The sequence below is a fragment of the Chironomus tepperi genome, unplaced genomic scaffold (assembly GCF_022539635.2).
Source record: "Chironomus tepperi strain 1889 unplaced genomic scaffold, CSIRO-AGI_Ctep_v1 contig_309, whole genome shotgun sequence".
In the NCBI taxonomy this organism is placed as follows: domain Eukaryota; kingdom Metazoa; phylum Arthropoda; class Insecta; order Diptera; family Chironomidae; genus Chironomus; species Chironomus tepperi.
This window is the reverse complement of record NW_027226431.1, coordinates 2,627,750-2,652,873: the sequence shown is the minus strand read 5'-3', so window position 1 is coordinate 2,652,873 and position 25,124 is coordinate 2,627,750. Positions and strand designations below refer to the sequence as shown.

The window sequence follows — 25,124 nt, the reverse complement described above, 5'->3', positions numbered from 1 at the left end:
CATTCCTTTTTTCATCCACAGGTGACATAATGTCAGAAGACGAAGTCCTCGATTGGCTGAGAAAGAATCGATTCCGACAGCCCGAACTTAATTTGTTCATGTATGCATTAATAGCAATTGCAGTTGGTTTTGTATTATACACAGCCTTTCTCCTTCAATGCTTCAAGCCACCAGCGCCACCAAAAGTTCAGCCAGATAAAAAAGATAAATAATACATGTCACAATACTTAATTTTCTGTATTTTTTAAATTGCTTCCATGTGTTAGATAAATTATTAAGAGTTAATAACTGAAAATTCAAGCTAAAGAAAAAATTGTGCAATGAGAAATGTGAAGGATAAAGCTTCCAAAAGTTTAATTTTTCCTCTATACATTTAAGTGTGAATTTAAGTTTCTGCCTTTTTTTCTTGTCTAAGAATGCATTTTTTGGTTGAGCCTTGAGAACGAAGTAACTTATTTTATTTTTTTCGGAACTAAACTGCAGCTTTATATGTATAAAAAAGGTTTTTTTCATTATGGAAAATGATCTCGATAAATTAAACTATTGTATCGATGACAAACACAAATTTGTAAAGCCATAAAGCAATAACGAATAGAATTTATGTAGGAAAAGTCGAGGAACCTAAGTGAAATTTTCGATTTATTTCTATTGTCAAAAAAAATAATAATTTTTGTTGTTCATGTATAAAAAAAAGGAAGAATTTTTAGCTCTTTTTGAAATTTTAAGTGAGAAGCGCAACTGAAGACAAATATAATAATTTATAATTAAGGTATAACAATTGTATAATATTTAAAAAGGTAATAAAAACTGTTTTTATTAAAAATGAATCAATCATAAGTGATACAATAAAAATAGAATTTTTTCGAAGAACACTTAACAGGTAAAGATTTGTTGTATTTTGGGGACTGTTCACTTGTTACGTAACGTTAGGAGAAGAATCGACTTTTTCACCTAACCCTTCAACCCCCTTTTTCCGTAGCTCATCCCATTTAACTCCCCTCCCCTTCCGTTCTAAAACATAACGTGAGGAATCTCCTTTTGGACCTAACCCTCCCACCCCTTCACTTCAGTTATTGTCCCCATCTACCTTCCCTCTCCCTACGTTCTAGAACGCAACGAGAAAATCGATTTTTGACCTACCCGACCCAACCCCACTTCAGATAAAGATACCTCATTTAGGTTACTCTTTGCCTGTTACTGAGTAGTTCTCCCCATCTACCCCCTATCCCCTTCCATTCTAAACATTCCAAACGTCTTAAAATCTCAATATCCCCAACCCCCCTTTACCACGTCCCGTAATAAATGAACAAACCCCCTTTTGATTATTTACAGTTTTTTATCAGTCATCCTTGGTATACACATCACAGGTATCATAGTGGTTCTTGATGAAAATATGGATGCTGAAGGCACGTACTTGCTGATAAACGATTTTGAGGTAGAAGAGCTAACATTTTCTGTCATTCACAAAATTAGTTCCATTAATAAAATTTGAGAATTAAATAAATTGAGAAAATCTTACTTTCAACAGATCATTTGCGTAGTCATCCAGTCTTGGTATAAGTTGCCTTGGTTCACATGGTATGGTCATCAAAAATTGATCTAAATCCACTGAACAATTTGGCCAGTCCTCAATATTTGGTTTCCCAGTTAATCTGTTGGTTAAAATTGAATGTTATGACTATAGTTGTTCAAACCGTGTGTATCGGCACACGAATGTACTGCCGACATTGTAAGGAAATGGTATGAACTGCATGACGTATGTTTTTTTGGTTTGTGCTTGCCTTCAAGGTCTACCGTACCACAAAAAAGATTGAATAGCACTGATTCATATTAAAGTACTCCTATTTCATTACAGTTCTAGCTGAGTCAATCAAAATATTAATGCAATTATGAATTTCTCAGTAAAATTCAATATTTTGCTGTTCTAATCCAATTTCTCTAAATGATCTACTTGATATAGCTTTACCGAACAGCACATCGTTTTCGCTACGTAAACGGTAGGTCACCGTACTAACGGTAAAATGCCAAATTGACCTGGCAGGACTGAGACGGCTGATTTCGAAAAAATACGGTCTGTCGCATTGTGTTGCTCGGGCTTTGGAATCTTAATTCTTTTAAATATTACATTTCAATTAAAATTATCATCAAAAAGTAAATCATGTCAATTTCAATTATATTTGATGACATTAAAAAATGTAATCCTAAACTAGACCATCACAGACCTCAATATAAAAATCTTAACATGTTCCAAAAAATTCAAGAGGGCGTAATAATTTATTTAATTTAAATTGAGTTCTACAACATTGAAATGCTAGAGAAAAATAGCACAGAGCAACACAGAGCGTAGCGTGGTCGTAGATTCAAAAATTTCTAAAAGAACAAACGTTGATCATGCTTTCAAAAATCTTCGTTTCTGCTCAAAGAGTTTTTGAAATAAAAATATGTAAAAAAAAGTTTTTTAAAGATACGCTTTTATTTAAGTGCAATGAAAAGTAGAAAATAATATTTAGATTCCAGTCTCAAATTTAAAAGAGACAAATTTTTAAAATTCGACAAAGAAAATTATAATAAAAGCGTGGGCTTTGATAATGGCTTCTGTAGATTCGCCCACGCTTTTATTATAATTTTCTTTGTCGAATTTTAAAAATTTGTCTCTTTTAAATTTGAGACTGGAATCTAAATATTATTTTCTACTTTTCATTGCACTTAAATAAAAGCGTATCTTTAAAAAACTTTTTTTTACATATTTTTATTTTTTACTTTTTAGTTTTCTCAATCAAAAATTGTTAGTATCCAAATAATTAATACTGAAGACTAAAAATCGCTTTTAAATGTCAATTTAAATTTTAATTAAATTATAATTTAAAACAGACCAAAAACCAGGGTTTGTTATTATAAAATCGTCAACTTTCTTTTTTTTCCCAAATTTCTTTTTGATTTTTATAAAGAATGGTTAATGAAAGATTTAGTTGAAATTTCAGATCAATCGGATAATAAATGTGGTCAATATGTCGAAAATTCCTTTAATTTTGAGTAAAAAAACTAGTTTTTTGGCTCTAACTACTACGAAATTTTAAAATTTTGCAAAGTTCTTTTCACTATAATACAGAGTAATCTTAGATATACTTTCATGCCAAATTTCAGCTCTCCAGCTTCCATGAAAGTAGAAATATATCAAGAAATCGTAGATTTTGGCTTTAAAAAACTAGTTTTTTGGCCCTAACTTTAGCAAAATTTAATTTTTTTCAAAAATATTATTAATGTGTTCTATATTAGCCTATAATACACCACTATGCCAAATTTCAGCCTTTGAAGTTAAGTAGAAGTGGTCGAAGTAGGTACTTGAAAATTTGAAAGTCTTAAACAGAGCAACCTAAATAAAAGCGTATAAAAATTATAGCGAAAAACATTCAAAATTTTGAATGAATCCAGGCTGCTTCTTGATTTAAGAATGCACTAGAATATGAATTTTGGATAAAATGTTTACTGAAATGATTCTAGGACCAATTTCTCAGAATGTGGTACGATACGCTACAGTTCGGTCTAGACATACTATTGGTACGGTACAATGGTAAACCTGAGATGGCTATGTGGTACACCTGGTATGGAAATGTGGTACAGATGCACCTATCCCGTACTATTTTTCCTTTCCGTACTATTTCACCGGAGCAAATTTACCGAACCAGTGGTTCACTAATACAATACAATACCATTACTGTACTGTACCATCGGTGCAACATTGGTACACCACTTGCATGCCATTAGTATGGGACAGCTATACAACTTTCCCACACCTTGGTGATGGCGACACGTCCCCGACATGACATAAGGTTCATGGCATTTCTAAAAATTAAGGTGCCTCGTCACACAGGTTGCCCACAACTGCTCTGTAGCATTCAAACAATCTTGAAATTTCTAAGAAAATCGACCTACTGATCATGGAAGTGAATATTTTTGATTGTTGGAAAACATGCACGAAACATGAAAATTGTTGAAAAGAAAATTGAATTCCGCAAAATTTCCTATTTAATTTTCCTTCCAATAGTAAGCAGAGTAGCAAAATCTTATAATTTCCTTGTTGCTATGTTGAATAATTGAGCTGTTTTTATTGAAAACATTTGAAATTCCCTCAATCTACTTAGCAACCTCAAACAATGATCAAATGCCAAAAATCATAAAAATTCAATGCAGCATTTAATTACAGACATTGGATATTGTCTGTGCAAACAATATATACTTGATATTCTCATAGCAGCATATCCCATATATAGCAAAACATAAAAAAAGTAAACAAAAAAAAAATTCTTACTCGAATATTTTTCCCAATTGGTTTCCTTCACTGCTTCCTGGGAATAAAGCCCTTTTTGCGTACATTTCCGCTATGATGCAGCCCGCTGTGAATTTAACATTTTAATTAACAAATTCTAATTAGAATATAGACATGTAAACAACACACCTGACCATATATCTACACCACTATTATATGATTGACAGAGTAAAATTTCAGGACTTCTGTACCACAATGTTACAACAACAGATGTAAGTCTCATTTCAAAGTCATATGATTTTGCGAGTCCAAAGTCTAATTAATGTTAATTTATGGATTTAAAATTTAAATAATTTAATGCAATTGAATGTTTAAACCAACTTTAAAGTTTAATTTACCTGCAATCTGTAGGAATAAGAAGCAAAAAGTTAATTTTAGTAAGTAGACCCAAAGGAATTGCATATGAAATTACCTTAAGAGTTCCATCACTTGATATCAATAAATTTGATGGTTTCAGATCTCTATGAATAATACGATGTGAATGAAGGAAGTCAATTCCATTTAAAAGTTCTCTAGATAATCGCTACGTGGAAATAAAAAGAGACAAAAACATTACGAAACATCCAGAAAAAATTGAAAAAAATTTCAAATTTAGTGGATTTAAAGGATATGAGGACATACCTGAATTTGATGTGTTGGTATAATTGTTGAGGTTGGTAAATGAGATATGTAATCGGCTAAATCACGTTCTAAGTATTCAAATACAAGATATAATTCCAACATATTATCTCTTTCCGCTCTTCGATGAATTACGTCTAAAAGTCTTTAAAGGATTTTTATAAAATTGTATTGCAGGACATGACAAAAACATAATTGACCTTTCAACTTACTTGACAATATGTGGATGATTATAGGAATCGAGATTTTTTAATAATGAAATTTCTCTTAATGTTGTCATTGGAATTCCGTCCGATGTAATGGAAATTCTAATTTTTTTGAGTGCCACATAAGTTCCATTTGTCTGATCTCTTGCTCTATATACAATACCATATGCTCCTAAAGGACGAAGGATATAAAATTTAAATATTTTGCATAAAATGTCAACAAAGGATGATTATAAAAGGTCACGAGGTAATGTGCATGTCAATTGTTGCTTTATTATTTCCCATTACAGACATGATCACTAAATTTGATGACATTTGCATCGAAATTTTCATAAATATTTATGCTTGTTACATGAAGCATAGAAAACTTTTGTAAACACTGTATGTTTAATTTCATTTTTTTCTAAAACAACCTAACAAAACATTCATCAGAATATTTTTCTTATTTCACTGCCTACTCACCATTTCCAATGACATCTAAATCTCTAAAATCACCAAAATCTTCCATTTATCAATAGAAATTGAATATTATGATAATTTAATTGCGTAAATGCACTTAATAGCCGGAAAATAATATTTAATTTTTCTTAAACAAAGATCTTGAATAGCTCGCGGTGAGTAGAATATCAGGAGTTCTACACATTTCCACATGTGGAGCTTGTTGTGGACACGTTTGAATTTTATAACGGTTAAGCATGATCGGTGATTTTTGGAAATGTCAAAAATAACCTCAAAATTTGATGTAGGGTGGGTACTTGATAAGGTTCAATGAGGATCTACTTAAATTCATCATAAAAATCAATAAAAATGATGATTTTAAAGTTTCCAACATCAGCCATGCTGCTTTCACCGAAACATGCTGAATATGAAACATGAAACTGAAACACATTAGTAAATGACGTTCCTGACTAAGAATCATGAGAAAAATATAAAATTTCAGGCAATTACTAGTTCAGTGAGAGTTTAAGCCTATTTATGTGTCATTATATTCTCGTGTTCTTGCGGCACTCAACTTCTAATGATTGAAACAAAGAGATAAACAATTTTTGATGCCCAAAAGCTATTTTTGTGGATAGAAAATGAAACTCGCACGATCTTTACTTTAAATTGTGCCAAAAATAATTTGTATCATAATAAGACAATGAAAAACCATTAGACTGGTGGAAAAAGAAATTTTTTATGGATTTATTTTTAATGATTGTTCTTGAAAACAAGCAAGTATATACATAGTTTTATCATTATTTCCCCAAAAAATATAATAATTGTTTTACATATTTTTGAGAGAAAACGAAGAATTTCTATGCTGTACCTACTTTTTGAAGATGATTTTTATTGTTTTGGAATTGATTTTGGAGCATAATTGAATGTAATGGTAAACAATATTTGGATGGGGCACTAAGTAAGACTTCTCATTTCTGTAACGAGATTTGTCGGAACAGAGTCTTGCGAATTTTTTACAATAATTAGTGATAAGAAGGAAGTCCCTAAGACTCCTACATAGGAACTAGGAATTCGGAGCTCGAGTGTAACTCGAGATCGCCATCGATTGCCGATCCAGCAATAGATCTCTCTTAGGCACCGATATATTACCGTATTGATGATAAGATGAAAAGTTGCCATGATTCCTTCACCATATCGGCTGATTTCGACTCATTTTTACGACGAAAAGTGTGATTTGCATTGTGTCGCTCGAGATATCGACATGCATCACAATGTTGCATGAATGCGACTAGTGTTTTCACATCTGAAATCAAATTGAAACTTTGGATCTCATCAATCTCATGACATACTGATGATGAATTTTAAGTCACTAAAACAATGAAATTATCAAAGTAAGTTGCCATCAAGATGGTCCCTCATATGGTCAAAATGTTCCTTATAGTAATACATTACCGTTCTTAAGGAATATGAGTACTATTCATACGGAACATTTTGGGTGCATGTGATCAAACAACTGGAACTCTAAATGTCTCTTATCAATTTTGATATTTTGTTCTAACTTTGACTAATCTGAGCCAGACAAATAAAGTAATTAAGTAACAGCTATATAATCTTGCAGATGCAAAACAACAATAGATGTGACACTGAATTAACTTCTTTTTCTTGACAGAAAAGTCAAACGTTTCGCGACTTGCCTAAGATCAAACCAATATTGCATGACAGACTGCTTTATGGCCACAAAATAACTAAATCATGAACTTGGAATTGGGAAGCGATAGCCAGCTAAAGAGTTAATTTTATGCGAGGTCATAGATCACAATTGATCTGTACGACCAGCGATACAAGTAAATATTTTAGTAACTAAGCAGAAACGTGTCATCAGCTAATTTATATAGACACCAACATATAAAATATTTCTCGAGAATTTAGCACAGCTTTTTGTTATTTATTTGCACGTGTGCATGCCCATAGAAATGGAAATTCCCTTCTTAGCCTTTCGAATAAGCACTTTCAAGATGGATAATGAGATTGTAAGGTTTCATGCTATAAAAAAATTACCTCAATGTAGAAATATATTTTTTTATACTTTTCCTTTCTCAATCGATGCATTAGATCATCAACAATCAGGTTTTGAACAATAAACTATAAAAATATCTTTTATTTGATATTAAGCACTAAGAATTATTGAGTTTCTTACTTTAAGAGGATTGAGTACTTGAGTCTAAATAGCAAAGTGATGATGCAAAACAGCAACCTCATTCGAACTTATGGCCTACTAAGCTGCTTCTTGAAAATCATGTAGAGTATAAATCGGTTGTTCTTTCAAAAAAATGTCGATGCTGTGTGCATCATTATCAATGGGATTAAGATGGATAATTATAAATCATGTTTCCATGCGTGACATTTTTCTGTTTATCGATGTTTAACCTGTTTATGGCATGAAATATTTTTCAATATTATGGGTTTTCAGGGCTTTAGGCAGACGTATTACATTTTATGTTGGATATGATTCATTCAGCATCAATTTTAAATTGCTCAAATTATGTCTTTAATTAAACTTTAATGAGAGTTTTTATGCCGGTTGCGAAAAATAACAGGCAACTAATATTAAGAGTCTTTATGTCTAGTGGTACAATGATTGTCAGAAGCATGAAAATAGCCAAAGGCTGTCAATTATCAATTTTGATGTTGAATTGTGTCATTTTTATGGTTGGAATTAGAGATTGGCATTAGAGCGATGTGTTAGTCAGGTAAAGTCCCTAAACGAAAAAATGCGGTGAAATACGCTGTCATGGTGTCGTCAAGACAGTCATCACAGTGCAGTCAAGACAGTCATCACGGTGCAGTCAAGACAGTCATCATGGTGCAGTCAAGACAGTCATCACGGTGCAGTCCAGACAGTCATCACGGTGCGGTGAAATACGCTGTCATGGTGTCGTCAAGACAGTCATCACAGTGCAGTCAAGACAGTCATCACGGTGCAGTCAAGACAATTATCACGGTGCAGTCAAGACAGTCATCACAGTGCAGTCAAGACAGTCATCACGGTGCAGTCAAGACAGTCATCACGGTGCAGTCAAGACAATCATCACAGTGCAGTCAAGACAGTCTTCATGGTGTCTTCAAGACAGTCGTCAGGGCAACCGTCGTTTATACGACGATGCAACAATCCACTAGCGAACACAATGCCCTGTTCAAGCTCATGATCTCTTGCACTACAGATACATCCCAACTCTGACTGACATGATCTCATACCTCAAAAACCTACTAAACTCATGACTCTCAATTAGCAACAAAATGTGCTTCTATTTCCAAAATCAATAACTTTTATTGGCTCAATTCGATAGAAATTTAAACAGTTTAAAGTCAATTTTCGAAAATGACTCTCATCGAGCTACATATTTACCGTGTAATTTTGGTCAAGTTTTCTCCTCTCAATGTTATTAGACCTGAGGAAATAAGCATGACTTTTTTGTGGCATTTTCCATGCACGATTCTCCCATGTCTATTAAATATCTTCACACATTTAAAAACATTTTTGCAGTTAGGATAAGAGCCATGACGAATCATAAAATTCTGTGATATTTTTCCCAAACTAGAACTAAACGCAACAATGTATTGTCTTACTTACTGCTTCTAATTTTGTTCTTAAAAACAATTTAAAATGGTCTAAGACAAATGGGTTATTGTTCCAAATTTATTAGAGACTGCGTGGGTCACGATTTAATCAGAAAAAATGTAGAATGAAAGAATAGAAACAAGCAAAACCTATAAAAGGATTTCCATTGTAAATAAAAACAAGAATTATTTTATTTATGCCAAATCTCAAAGACAGTTAAAACTGATATTTTGCTGTATATTAGCTTCTTCAAAAAATAGTTTTTAATAAGCATGACTAGTCATTTGTGCTAAAAAGAGTACATTTTAGGTCAAATCTGCCATATTATTCTGTCTTTGCTTAAAAGTTTATCTACACATCATTAAATATAAATCATATGTGATATGTCATTTCTGCTAAATAAATAATAAGCAAAGAGAAAAGGTGAAAACGAAAATTTGTAAGTACTATACACAAAAGCTATTGAGGTTTCCTTCATACACAAGCATTGCAGTTTCCTTTACCATGACTTATTATTAGATCTCATTCATTTGATTATATTCATTTATTTGCTTTGATTTGCGATACAAAACAATATATAAAAGAAGCATTTTATAGAAATTTTTTTCATGAAGGAACACAAAATAAAATTTGCAATAAAGAAACAGACTGAAAGTACGAAAGTAGTTTGGCGGGTATTTGAATTTTTGGAGGTTCTTAATGCGCATTTTGTGTTGGAATTGACAAATTTTATTGATAATAAAATTTTTACAAGGATTTACGACTTTTTCTTTCTCTAGAATTCGCATGGTATTCAAGTGATTGCCACATGTTATCTAAGTGGCTATAACATGGCATCTGAGTCGCTATCGTGGCATCCAAGTGATTTTTACATGACTTCCAAGTACCGGTAAAAGGCATCCAAGTGACCGTCACATGGCATTTAAATTAATTTCACATGTCATCTAAGTCACTGTCACATGGCATCCTAATGACTGTTACATGGCATTCTAGTGACTGTTACATGACATACATGTTACTTTTACATGACATTCAAGTGACTAACACATATCATCCAAGTGGCTGTCACATGTCACTCTAGTCGATGTTACATGGTATTCAAGTTGCTGTGACATAGCATCCATAGGCTTTTACGTGGTTAGCAAGTGGTTTTACGTGGTTAGCAAGTGGTTTTACGTGACATTCAGAAGGCAGTAACATCCAAGTGGTTGTCACATGGCATCCAAGTGGCTGTTTCATGCTATTTATGTGATTGTTACATGCCATTCAAGTGGCTATCACATGTCATCGAAGTGACTGTTACATCGCATTCAAGTGGCTGTAACATCGTATCCAAATGGCTGTTACATCGTATCCAAATGAATGTTACATGCCATCATTTTTTGAAAAAGACCGTTATTGTGTTACGTAGTGTGTAAACGCCCCCATAGCTCTATAAAAGTCAATTAATCGAATAATCTACCGCATAAACCAATTAATCTATTGTAGCATAAAACAATCCGACCTTAAAAGTCACATTGCTCTTATTTTAAAAGTGCTAACAAGAAAAGAGGTAAATTGACGTTTCGAAAGTGCCCATAAAGAATAAAAAAAAAACTGCCGAAAAATTGCAGCAATTCACAGACACTCTCATGGTGGCTCGAATTAAACAACAAAAAAAAGAGAGAAAATCGACTGTAGTTGCTATTTTTTTCGTTTATTTCATACACACATGCTTATTTTAGCAACTTTTCGTTTCAACGTTTTTTTTTTCATGTCTTTCTTACCTTTACGCTCACGATCTCGCGCAACTTATTTTAGTTATTTTCGAGACGTTGTGTTAGCAAGACGTGCCTTACATCACATGCTAACAAATTTTTTTTTATATTTTTTCTTAAATATATTTATTTAGAAAGTTAATACCTCACAGTGTGCTCGCTATTAATCAAATGGTGTGTTTTAACATACAGGCATAAGTCGATCATGATTGCACAGTTCTAAGGCAATAAAGTTTAAAAAAGATAATAAAAAGAATATAAAAAAAAATAAGAAGAAATATAAATTGCTTTTAAAGGAAATAAATATTTAAAAAAGAAAAAAAAAAGAAGTAAATAAATCATGTGATTAGTGCTATAACAAATAAGCAAGAGAAATTACTTAATTTGAGAGAAAAAATAATCAATAAATTTAATCGCACATAAAAATTAAATTTAGTTAGATATTAAGTTCAGCAACTCTCCCTATACGCACACAATTATGTATAAAAAATTGAATTTGCTATCAATTCTACTTTGTGGATTCTTACTCATTGGATCCTGCCATGCAAAAGGTAAGCAGCTTTATAGCGATCATATAATTAAGTGTTTAATATTATTATGGACTGGAGTGAAGAACATGGTGTCGTTTCAAGGTGTGAAAACTTTAAATTCTTTGACAGTATGGTTAACCTTGATTGCTGTTAGAATTGGAAGCTTTCATATTATTGGAATTAGTTCTCTTATTATTGAGTTTGATTTTAAAATTGCAAAATTAATTAACACATCTAAAGAATATGATGCAATAATTGTTCAAGCTTGTTCTTGGGGGCGATATACAGATCAATTGTGATACATGGCTTACCTCAGATGCCATCTGAATTTTGTCCAATTTCTGGCTTCCGCTTGCTAATCGCCAATATTGTCTAATTTGCTAATATGCCAAATGCAATTCTGTCTCTGTTTTAACAGCTTCCTTCCATGAATTCTTAGGACGTCCTCATGCTAGGGGCACCATAACTCTTTAAAAGACACAACACTTTAAGTCAAGAAATATCCAAGCAGTAACTTCGTGATGCACAACTCAATCCTCCCACTTTTAAATTCAAATCTCAAGATTGCTCCATTAAAATCATCCATCAGACATTTTCAAGGTTGACATGCCTTGAGTTGATCGAAAAATTGAAGGAAAGAAAAAAAAAGTATCTTGTCTTCACCATCATAATGCTGTTGCATTTGCCATTTAAGGCTTCTTTGCAATGATTACAAAAAAAAATCTGCACAAAATAAACTGTGCAATAATACAAGTTGAGTTCTTTGGTATTCTTGTGCTTCACATGAAAAATTTTTGTTGATGCAAACACACATGCGAATCATATAAAGTATATATATATATATTTTTTACGGACATCGTCGTCGCCAATATTCTTCGTATATATTACGTACGTCTACTTATTAAGAATGCCTTGTGTAAAATACAGAAAAAAGAATGATACTTGAATGTTTGCACAAATTATTAGTTAAGTTGCTGTTAGTTTTAATGACCTTAAGTTTATTTTATATTCTTTCAATCTGTTCTGTGTCTCTGATATATTCTCTTTCTCCCTCTCTTTTGTGTCTATTATTAAATCACGAATGCGAATGACTTTGCTATAGGATTGCAAATGAAGTTTACACCTACACATATTCACACACCAGCGAGAGACTCAATGCCCAAAAAGAAACAAGATTTTTTTTTTTCGATATTTTAATATTCATTCGTTACTACAAATATGGCAAAAAGGTATATTCAAGTTATATTCATGAAGAATATTTTAAAAAGTTGAATGTTACTCAATGCGAGGCAAAACTTAACAATGTGTTGACGATGAAAGAGTCATGCAGAAAAATTAATAAATAAATAATAAGTATGACTAAGACACTTAACTTTCCGTTCCATCAATTCATTTGAAATCGAGATTCAAAAGAGAAATGGCAGAATTAATTTAAATAGTGCTTGTTCTCATTGCTACTAATGCGGCGCACAATTGTCTCATGACTTGTAATGTTTGGAAAACAATTGAGGGAAAATTCCCATGCAAGAAACAGAATAATGAAAATGAATCTTATAAGTTATGTAGTCAAGTACATAAATAAAATTTTCTATATCATCATTTCCTTTTACATCAATCTTCAACGTTTTCACAATCGTCTTCATTTTGCCACTATATATTTTTTGTCAAATCACTTTTCGGTTGTTTCAGTGTTGTTTTTAAGGCTTCATTTGTAGATTAATTACAGTATAATTATTTGCGTGCAAACATTTCAATTAAAAAACTCCTTTTTAATCTTAATTAGTTTTCTAAGCAAGTCAACAGCTAATTAGTTGTCAGGAATTTCCTTTAGTAGGCTTATTTCATAAGCTTAAGGAGAACAGTTACGATACTTTTTATGATAATTAAAATAATGTATATTTTATTGATGTTTACTGTTGGAATTTAGAATCGAGACTAAATTTTGCATCAAAACAAATAGGGGTTTGCAACTAAATGCAACTCTTGAAATTCAAAACTGAAATTGACAGTTAAAATTCAAAATTAAAATTTACGGTTAAAAGCAAGGCTCCCGCAGATTATAATCTTCAATAATCTTTCTATGAAGATTATAATCTTAAATAATCTTTGTATGAAGATTATTAAAGATTATAATCTTTGTATGGAAGATTATAATCTTTGAAAATTTTGTATGAAGATTATAATCTTTAATAATCTTTGTATGGAGATTATAATCTTTTCCATACAAATCCTTTTAAAGATTATAATCTTCAACTTTAATGTCATATTAAGTTTTTAACTATTACGAAAGTGTAATTTACATTAAACTATCGAAAAAAGCAGAATTTTGCCTTAGTATTCTTATCTAGGATGAAAACCTATTCGGAAAAGTCGAATTTTACTTCAGTATTCTTATTTGGGATGGAAAACCTTAGAAAAACCCATCAAAAATGCCAAACTTTGTCTTGATTTCCTTATTTAGGGTGAAAAACTCCTCAATAAAATTGAATTTGGCCTCAGTTTTCTAATTTAGAATGGAAAACTCCTCAGTAAAGCCGAATTAGGCCTCAGTTTTCTTATTTGAGCTTAAAAACTCATCAGTAGAGCCGAATTTGGCCTCTGTTTTCTCATTTAGGATGAAAAACTCCGAATTTAGCCTCGGTTTTCTAATTTGAGGTGAAAAACTCGACGAATTTTGGGTTGGTTTCCTTATTTAGAGTGGAAAACTCCTCAGTAAAGCCAAATTGGAGTGTAAAACCACACAGAAAAGCCAGATTTCTCTTAAGTTTGCTTAAACAAGGCAGAAAACCCCACGAAAATATCAATTTTGGCTTGAATTTTCTTTAACCTAGGGTGAAATATTCCTAAAAATAAAATTATTCACATCAATTTTCATTGCAATTGAGTGAAAACCTAGTTTGAAACTTGATGCACAGTGCACAGTTAACGAAAAGCGCAGAAAATAATTAATTTCTCATTAAATGTTAATTTTCCTTATAGTTACAACTAAATTCATTGTATTAGAAGATTATAATTTTCTATATGAAGATTATTTTCAAGATTATAATCTTTCTATGAAGATTATTTAAAGATTATAATCTTTGTATGAAGATTATTTGAGATTATAATATTTGTATGAAGATTATTTGGGATTATAATCTTTGTATGGAAGATTATAATCTTGAAAATCATTTTGTATGAAGATTATAATCTGCGGGAGCCTTGGTTAAAAGTTTTAAAACCCACAATTCTAAAAGAAATTCTAAAACAATACCGTGAGAAGTTTAGACAACAGTAACACCTGCTAGACAACTCTGGTCATTTTAAATTCATTTGATATTTTTTCGGTAGAATTTAATTAACTTAAGAATATGAATAAAAAATAAGAAAAATATTATCTAATTATACTTTTTATCTTAAAAAAATGACAATCATTACTTTAACTGAAGACATGCACGTTATAATGTTATTAATAGCAGATAGGTAGGTAGAAAAGAATTTCAAATAATAAAAACAGGCAGGCAATCAAGTTGGCAAGCAAGTTTCTAAATGTGCCGAAAGCGGTTCTTATAAATCTAAAGGTATAAATAGCAAAATTTTTTTTATAGCAATAAGAACTACGAATAACAATCTTTATAAGCGAATCTTTAAATTGGCTAGCGATATATCATAAATTATACAATATTTTTGTATACATATAAGCGTTTGATTCTTTATTGAAACTTGTACAATAGAAAATTCCCAGAATATTCTTCAAATAATCAACCAGCTGTGTAAGTTTTAAACACTTAATCAAATAGAATATTCAATATCATTCAGCTACCACAGAAATAAAATTATTATTTTGTTTTAATGTCAATTTCCATTTACATTATCATCATCATGATTATTGCGAAAAAGTTTCTGCTTTGTTTCGATTTGAATTTGAAGAATAATGTAGCATTTAAAACTAAAAAGACTGAATTTTAAAGGTCAACATTTGATTCAAATGTTATGATTTGAAATCCTAATTTTGCAACGTAATGATTTCTATTTTTGTGAGAGTATCGAATTGAGTACAAACCATTCCGGGGTCTTGAATAAGAATTAGAGATATTAATCTAAGATTTGACAATGGATTTATCTTGTCTGTATTCTTTTTTTGAATAATTGAGCATGCCAATTGAGAAAATGGATGGTTCATGGTTTATTTATGTACTTTTCGAGTCGAAAATTGACTGTTCATGTACAATTTTGAAGTAACTTTGAATATAAAAGATGTAAATCTTCAAAAAATTATGAATTATGAGAAAAGATGCAAAATAATGATAAAACGAAGCGAAAAGTAGTTTAATGATGCAAAATCTAGACAAAAGATGCAAAATGTAATAAAATTTGCAATAAATGATGCAGAAAATGATATAAAAATTATGCAAATTCGATACAAAATTAATAAAAAGATGCAAAAAATACTCGAACACTTCGCCTCATAATTGATTTTATACACAAATTGAATTTCAAATAACGGTTAATTTTCTAAAGGACACACCTCAATAATCTTCAAAATGTTACTTGAACTGTTGACACTCCTTGAGTTAAGTGCTTCAAAAGATACTCAAAATGCGGCTCCTTTGATACATTTCAAGCCTGACCTACTAAAGTCGCCCTTTACATTACCTGCTTCCGACATCACCTGTTATCTTATTTTCACCTTACTTTCTTCTATCCCAACACAAGATTGACAGCTTCAATTTACCTAAAATAAAAGAAACTCCGCCTAAAAGACGCATGTTTGGTCTATTGTAAAACAATTTGTTTAACAAAATTCTACGAATATTCACACATATAATAACAAATTGAATGAATAATAATGCAATAAAATAAATGTTGTTGAGATAATTTAGGGCTATACATGAGATATAATTTCTCAAACGTCTTAAATAACCATTTACATAATTTATTGCCGAGATATTACATTGTGATTTGCAACTGTAAATTATATAGACGAATAGAATTCAATAAAATTGAATTAGAACTGTTAGAATGCTAGATATATGTGCAAGTGTTTTTAAACCTTAAGTTATTAACCATTTAGAATGCATTGAGAATCATGCGGAAATGGCTAATTTATCCTATAGGATTTATATCTTTAAGGAAATCCAATAAAGGAAATTCATTGTCTTTGTTCATTAATGAATCATCCATGAGATCCGCATTTGATGACTTAATGACAATATTTGCATCCTACATTTAAGTCCACACACAAAGTCAAAAAGAGCAAAATTTTGTGAAGGTTAATAGCACTCTGATATTTAATTCACAGTTATATACCAGATGAGCTTAATAAGTGTCCTCCCACTTTATATTTATCTCCAAACAAGACTCTCTTTTATTGCTAATATTTTTTTTTAAAAAAAGTAATAAGAATCTTTCAAGTATTAACGCAGGTATTAACAGTTATTTATTTTAGTAGGAAGTGATTGATTCGTGTTAAGCATGCTTGATTATGATGTCGTCTTTTGCAGATAAAGTCTCAAATATTTTGTGTCATGAACAATTGTTTGTCGTTTGAAATTATTCACGTAATTGAGCATGTAAATATCTTGTTTATCCGCATCAGTCGCAGTAAGCAGAGAAAACAAACTTTAAAAATCTAGTTTTTCAAAGCTGCTTACTGCTTACAAAACGCATTGAAATGGTAAAGAAATGATTTTACGCTAGTCAACAATGCAGGTTAAATTACCAAAAGATCGCTGTGTGAAACAGCAATTACGACAGATATTTTTTTATTAACTTCGGTGACTACCTTACAGTTCATTATCACTAGCGTAATTATCAACTTTCTGTGGTTGAACACTTAAATGAGTTACTTTATTGTGTTAAGATATGTGTTTTTTTCTGCCATTGCCAGTAATGAGCTTCGAGTTGTCAAATTTTTTGCTTATGTTTTTAGATAAAATAATTGAAGATATCTCATTAACGATCAGGCTAGTGTTGTAAATTACTTTTGAAATTTTGCCGACATTTGATGATATTTTAAAGATGTATTGTTTAAATTTTCGTACTTATTTGGCACTTAAATTAAATGGGTGTGAATTTTGTTGAAGATCTTGTTACTTGGACAAGTGAGATTGATTCTTTATACTTCCTGGACAGCACAGTGTGTTCACTAGGGCACTGATACGTCGCTGTATAAACTGTAAGAAGCGAAGTTGCTCTGAAGGAACCATAGCTAATTTTTGACTCATTTTTACTGCAAGAAATGTTGTTTGTCGCTCGGTTTTATGTCTAAATGAACTGCTCTGCAAAGCATATAGTCGCAATATGTGGCACTTAGTCATACAGATGCTTGAGATCATATCAAAAGTGACTCATCAGTTACAAATGTTATTTACCATCAGAGAAAACTGTCATCATTAATGAGTCTTTTACAAATGACGTCAACCATGCATAGTGGACATCATTTCGAAATGGCTCCTTAATAATCCCTAACAGTCAATGAAAATGTCTGAGTAAACAGCTTACTTTAGCTAAATATACTAGTTGAGCATGTTAGTGACCGTGCTCTCAGCTTACTCAGCTCTTAAGATCACGCTCTATGTCTGCAACTCTCTTGCCATATCTAGAGCTAAACACAATAACATTTAAGTCCACTTCACACTATTTAAACCTATCCATATTGATCAATCCAATATTAAACCTCTAACTAAAGGATTTAAAATGTCAAAACTCCATTGATTTCTCACATTACCGACTTTTGTGGGCAAGTCAATCAATTTTAGATTGAAATTGTAGACAGAATTGCAAAAGCCACTGACTCTTGAGTCATTGATGCCATTTCAATGATCTAGCCTTATTGTTTTGCTTTTTTTTTCTTTTTCAACTGCAAACCAGATTGGATGTTCTCGACCTTTTCATCGTTCGCCTTGAGCAATCCAAAATTGTAGTTGATATGGTAAATCTGGTGGACTTCTTTTTACTAAGCAATCAATGAAATTGCAATTCTACAAGCTACCTATGATGCCATATGTGTAATACCGAAATCTCCAGTGTCCAATTAGTCATAATCACTGCGAAACCTTCAATATAATGAAATCTTCTGACTTTGCTCAGTAAACATCATTAGAAATAACATACAGTAATAAGTCATAATTGCATATAAATGAAGAGTAAAAACAGAAAATGTTGCAAATTATAGCAAATTACATAATTCTAATGAGAAGTTCTCCTTTTGAACTCGTCGACGTCTAACATTACTGATTTAGAGGGCATAAGCATGCAGAAACAGCAAGAAAACGGAGCATTACAATTTATCTCCAACACACAACATTTTCATTATAATCCGTTCATAACATTACCAACAATCTCCGTTCTTACATATATCAACATATTCGTGTCACATTATGATATATTATGAAATTGATGATGATTTGCATATGAAATTATAGAGAAAAAAAAGTACGACAAAACAAGCTAGTGAGAGTGACTTTCATCATCGATATGAATGAATAAGCGTGCATGAGCAGTGAAAACATCTAGACAGTGGAAGTCATTAGTCTGCTCAAGAGAAAAATGACTAACGATAGATGAAATGAGTTCAGTTCTGCGAAAAGAGCGGCAATCAATTTTGTAGATAAATTTCTAAGAAAAATCGGGACGGATGTTCTATGATGTTTCAATAGATTATGTTCAGGAAATGTTGTTGAATTGAAAATTTTGCATTGTGTAATAAAGCTATCGTTTATTGAATTATAGGTAATGAATTTAATTGGGGTGTGTTGCTATGTAGTTAAGTAATGATTAATTTGAATAGTTGTAGCAAATTTTGGACATACTTTTTTGCATTCAGATGCGGAAATGTTAGTTTTCAACTTTAAGATGCAGAATCATTTTCACATTACTCATTGTTTGTACAATTTCAGAAGCAAAATTCATTAGAAGTTTCAAAGAACAGAGTAACTAATGAGAGAACAGAGTGAATTCAGAAGTTAATGATGCAGAAAATGTTTGCTTCAAAAGTGTATTCAGTAACTAAAGATGCAGAAGATTTTGCATCAAAAGTGCATTCAGTAACTAGAGATGCAGAACTTTTTGCTTCAAAAGTGCATTCAGTAACAAAATATACTATAGTTTTAGCATTCACATTGCCTGATTAAAGCTCCCACTACTTACCATATTTTACTTTATACCTTCCCAAAAACAACCTCTCATTCCTGCCCAAAAAACACAACCAAACAATAATACTTAAATTTCCATTTATTGATAACCTAAATTATCCATACAGAATTTTTTTTTATTGTGGTTTACCATTGAACAGCAACACGTAATGCATTTAAACACGCAAACAGTCTTGACAGCTGTCTCTCTGTATTGGAAATCTATCAATAGATATTCCACACAATATATTTTTTTAATAAATAGAAAAACTACATCTCGATGACATATTTTATACCGTTTAGAAAAGCCTCAGTCAGTATTTCATTCTTTTATTGAGCAAATGATATATGCGGCTTACCACAAAAATTCATTTTTTTTCATCTCTTTTTTCACATCGACGTCAGAAGAGAGAAGAAAAGCAAAGATTCTGTTGGGGAATTCTGCTTTCAAAACAAAACGAATTGTTGCGGTGAATTCATGAAACCTTGAAATTTTTTAATAATGGAAGTATAAGTAACCTCTATACCTACGAACCGTTACACCTTTAATACAATTAGAGTTATATAATAATAATAATTTCAATGTACTGTAGGGTCCTACCTAGTATGGTAGAACCGCAAAATAGTAAGTAATGTTATGCTTCAATCTACTTTCCTTGATATATTGCTTACAGTCCATATAGATCAGTGGTGGACAACCATTTTTGCAGCACAAAAGTGTATTCAGTAACTAAAGATGCAGACATTTTTCGCTTCAAAAGTGTATTTAGTATCTAAAGATGCAGAAATTTTTGCATCACAAGTGTATTCAGTAACTAGAGATGCAGAAAATTTTGCCTCAAAAATATATTTATTAACACAAGATGCAGAGCTTTCTGTTTAACAATAATGTGTGTCACGGTGCACAGGTTGCCCACCACTGACTTGCATGAAATAACTTATTGGTTATAATGAGTTGCGTAATTGCAAAGTCTAATTGAATTGAAATGTAGAAGGTGCGGACAATAATGAATAAATATTTTTTTATCAAATTATAATTCAATGCATAAAAAATTGAAGTGTGCCTAATTATAAATTCGAGAGGAAATGAATATTTTTCCATCCCCTCTTCGTACACGTCTAGACATTACAAAATTATATGCTTCATTTTCGAAGAATTTTCTTCAATTTACTTTTTGTAATAAAAAATTTTTTAAGACTCATCCACGATTTGTGTTGGGTCAGCGCACGTAATCAATACGAAGAGATTGAATTTTTCTGTATGCATCTTGATGATGATCTCATTTTAATTTATTTATTCACACCAAAAACAATTTTATGGTCACTTAAACGTAATGGCTGGCTGACTGGATATGGATTTATTGCTATCATAATCCAAAAAGCTAAAGTGCTTGAAATGGCTTTCTATCCATAAACTATGTTTTTACTGCACATTCTCAAAGTAACATGGAAATTTCATTAGTCTACTTTAAGCATTAGAATCTAAACTGTAAATCCTATAAATATTGTATTATTGATTTGAAATTAAAAGCCCTAAAATCCGACACATTCATCATAATCTCATAATATTCAATAATTTCACAATTAGGCAATAAAGATCAACATCAATAGCTTCTGATTAGTACTTGAATGAAAGTAACATGTAATTTATGTATGTACAGACTTAAATCTATGATTGATTTTTTGTTATACCATCAATTACACCCTTTAAATTTATTTATTATGCTTGGTAAATCTTGGTAAAGGCAAAAAAATTATATACAGAATAATGTGTTAGGTTAACGGTTAATTACCGATAAAAAAAAAGATGAAATGAATGGATGGTTCTTTCCTACTGAATGAATTAACAACATACAATCGTATGTGCAATAAAAAAAAAAGTTAGCTACTTCCATCCATGAAATTTATTCTGTATTTCTGTTCTTTGTACTAAGGCATGCGTTGAATAACTGACCACAAGTCATTACTAATAGGTTAGAAAGTTCTTTCATTCATAACGTATTTACTGAGTTACTTGCTATTTCGGACTGACTACAGCCATTTCAATGGAAATGAAATTAAATTTTTATTTTATGGTTCGTGGATCTTTTGTCAAGTGAAGGAAAAACTTGAGTATTGTACTATGAAGCACGCGATTTTTTTGCTTTCTTCTTAATTCCTTCATTTCCCCATTTTACTTCTTACAATGCCGAATTCTAAAAATTCATTCATGAATGAAATAATGATCTTTCATTTCCATCTTAATTAATTAGTTAAAAATGTTTGCATTCAATCTCGTACGTTTGGCGTAAAATAGAAGTAAGGCACAAACATGCCATTCATTAATTGAGCTTAATTTCTATCTCCTTTCTGCTTTCATCATGCATCTAGTTAAACTATCTACTCTGAATGAAACATTTTTTTTTGACTGCTGTTTCATTCTTTCACTTGCCACGAGAGAAAAATCTATTTAATAACATTTAATTAACACTTATTTGATGCTTCTTTACTGCTTTTTACATTGCCGTGCTTTCTATTACAACATTGTTAAGAAGAAGCGCTATTGTTTGTGGTTTGTCCATCCATTTAGTTATGATTCATAGTTGTCTTAAATAATTTTGAAAGTATAAAGAATATACAATTTGCGTGGTTATTAAACTCCTGTGGATTCTCAATCAATTGCTAAAATAGCGAAAAAGAATTTGTATAATAAAAGTTCTAGAACTAATGAGAGCAATAAAAGCTTAACAATTAGATTAATTCTGAGAAAATTGTTAGACTTACCGTAAAAGTTTAACTAAAACTGTGAATTTATGTAAAAAGAAGTATTTCTTGACGTTGATTCTTTAAACTTTCAAGAAATTCTAAAATTTATTTACAATTTATGACTGAAAGGGGTGTGCAACTATTAAACTTAAATTTTATTTGAAATAATTTAAACCGTTATAAATTCTTTTGACAGAATTAAAATTGAATTTTATCAAAATGACTTGGATCTAATCCGATATAATTAGTAGCGTGAAACAAAAGCTTTAAATACTTCCCAAAAAGTTAGAAATCTCAAAGTCTTTATTGTCTACTAACATACATTTTTGTCAATGGAATATTATCACATGGAACACTGATTGCCTTCAACATTTCATGTACAAGAGCATTACAGAAGATTATGATTTTTACTTTTTTTTTGTGTTGTCTACTTCTCTCTTTTCCACTCAATAGCGTCAACATCATTTATCGCGTACATTTGTCTAAATTTCATTTTCATTGTACTCATCATTTCGTTCTTGATGATGCTATTACCTTCATTCATAAGCCAATAAAATGTTTTATTGTATTGTTTTCTTCTTTATAGGGCAACAGCATAAAGTACAATGCACGGAAGATGTAATGAAGGTACTCGTAGCCCTGCCAGACAATAATACTCGAGTTTATTTGGAGGGTCTTAACGGTTATAAGATTGAGAAATGTGAGCCGAAATACAGCGAGAATCTTGCTGTTTTCGAGTTGAGTCTGATCAACTTTTATGATTGTGGATTGATTAGAGTCGTCAATAAGTTAACAGTAAGTAGGAATATCGAATTGATTTCACACAACTTTTAATACTCATTAACAACTACATGAAATTAATTGATTCACGTCGCATTTTCTCATCATGTTTAATTTCTTCTTTATCTTCTTTATTAGGACATAAAAACGTTCTATCATAAAATTGTTATAGAAAGCGGAAAACTGAAGCAACTTGTTAGCGTAAAATGCATAACACAGCATAGAAATTTAAATTCAACGGTCTATGAAACACATTCTATTGTCAGACGAGATGTTCTACCAGCTGGATTTGAAGAACCCACGTAAGTAAATTTCATCATTAATTGATTTTATAGTTTTTTGTGGTTTGTTGGTTCTTAAAACTCAAATTCTTTCTTATTTTGCTTAATTAGTGAAAATTCAACTTTGATTCTGTTACGTAACGTTTATCTACATTGAATTAAAGTCTGTCTGTTCTTGATGTGCTTACTTTAATAGTCAAATACATTATATAATAATTTCTTGTAAAGCACTTTACTGGATCTTGTATTAATTTGATTTTAAATGCTCATTTTTATCTCATCACAGTAATCTAGATATTACGACCGTTTATACTGAGAAAGCACCGGAACCAGTTCTCGGAGTTGGCGTTAGACAGAATGGAAATCTTATATCAGATAATTTGAATGTATCTCCAGGAACACCATTACAAATGGAAATCTTTTTGGATAGAAACTCATCTTCAGTTTACGGCTTGGGAGTTAACTATATGCAAGTTTCGGACACACGCAGTCAAGAAGAAACAATTATTTTCAACGGGTGAGAAATTAGTTGAACTAAATTGAAATAAAGCTTTATTGTTTAATTACATCATTGCAGGTGCTCTGTTGATCCGTTCTTATTTGATAACTTTGCAACAGAAGATGGAGATTTTTTGACTGCCAAATTTAGAGCTTTTAAATTTCCAGATTCAAACTATGTACAATTTCGTGGAACTGTAAATGTCTGTTTAGACAAATGTAAAGGCGTTGAATGTGCTGATGGAAAAATTGGATATGGAAAGAGACGAAAACGTGAAGTGTCAAATTCCGATTCAAATAAACTCTATGAGATTAATCTCTCAACATTCATTAAAGTTGATTATGAGGGAAATCCAGACACAAATGTGTTAACAGAGACTGAAGAAAATTTGAAGAATCTTAAACTAGCAAATCAAAAATTGAACCGAAATAGTCGAGAAAATGTCTTTGAAAGTATCCATGACACAAGACCTGAGAACTTAAACAGTGATACAGCTAAAGTCGAAGAGACGAGTGTCTTCACGAGAGTAATTGAGAATTTTGAAACATCTGGTGCGCCACTTTTTATCGGAAATACTGCATTAATTACATTAGTCGCTGTAATACTCAATCAATTAATTTTTTAAGAATCTGGGTTACATTCTTCATCATGATTAAAAAAAATAAACCATCTCATCGGCCAACAATGTATTATGTAGAGAAAAAAAGAACTAATGCATCATATGAGTGTATTAAAAACTAATTAATTAATTTTTTTTTGCGATATGAAATCTAACAAATTTCTGTAAAATAAAAAATCAGTTCATCTTTAAAAGCATGAAAATGTGAACGAAGCAACTTGAGAGAATCAAAAAAATCTCACTAACAATTCAACATTCCTAAAAAAAAAGTAAAATTTTTATGTACTAGTCTAAAATGATTAATAATAATTAATGATGATCAAATAATCTTAAGGAATTACAAAAACGAAATGAACTTAATTTTAATGTTAAGTAAAAATAAAAATAAAATTAACATAATCTTAGTTGGCATTTATTTGATTTTAATTATTTTCAGTTTTAAAAATTAACGGTCTTTTCAAGTTTAAATTTTCTGCATCATTTGAATTCGCCTTTGCATCATGTTGGAGTCAAAGAAGTTTTATTAGATTAAATTCATTAAAAACAAATTTTCAACTTGACTGTATCAAAAAACACTTGCAAGCTCTC

At 31.0% G+C, this 25,124-nt stretch overlaps 3 protein-coding genes across 7 annotated transcripts in view; 2 read left to right on the top strand and 1 right to left on the bottom strand.

Moving 5' to 3' along the window:
- hlk (hulk) overlaps window positions 1-827 on the top strand; it is a 28,053-nt gene extending 27,226 nt beyond the window's left edge. For all 5 annotated transcript variants that reach the window (XM_070643126.1, XM_070643123.1, XM_070643125.1 and 2 more), the window contains one exon: window positions 22-827. In XM_070643126.1, the coding sequence (XP_070499227.1) occupies window positions 22-212 (191 nt within the window). In that variant the 3' untranslated portion in view covers window positions 213-827. The remainder of the gene's footprint in view (window positions 1-21) is intronic.
- On the bottom strand, window positions 789-5,757 carry Cdk4 (Cyclin-dependent kinase 4). The gene is made up of 9 exons (XM_070643127.1): window positions 5,614-5,757; window positions 5,158-5,323; window positions 4,949-5,090; window positions 4,740-4,850; window positions 4,666-4,672; window positions 4,457-4,582; window positions 4,310-4,394; window positions 1,520-1,652; window positions 789-1,454 (listed from the first exon to the last, which is right to left on the bottom strand). Exons 1-9 carry the CDS (start codon window positions 5,657-5,659, stop codon window positions 1,371-1,373), a joined length of 900 nt encoding a protein of 299 aa, XP_070499228.1. The 5' UTR covers window positions 5,660-5,757; the 3' UTR covers window positions 789-1,370.
- Window positions 5,758-11,008: 5,251 nt separating this feature from the next.
- Window positions 11,009-24,940, top strand: qsm (Zona pelucida superfamily protein qsm). Its single transcript, XM_070643062.1, has 5 exons — window positions 11,009-11,519; window positions 22,944-23,152; window positions 23,276-23,439; window positions 23,705-23,935; window positions 23,996-24,940. The coding sequence occupies exons 1-5, from the start codon at window positions 11,447-11,449 to the stop codon at window positions 24,540-24,542; spliced, it is 1,224 nt and encodes a 407-aa protein (XP_070499163.1). The 5' UTR covers window positions 11,009-11,446; the 3' UTR covers window positions 24,543-24,940.
- The last annotated feature ends 184 nt before the right edge of the window (window positions 24,941-25,124 follow it).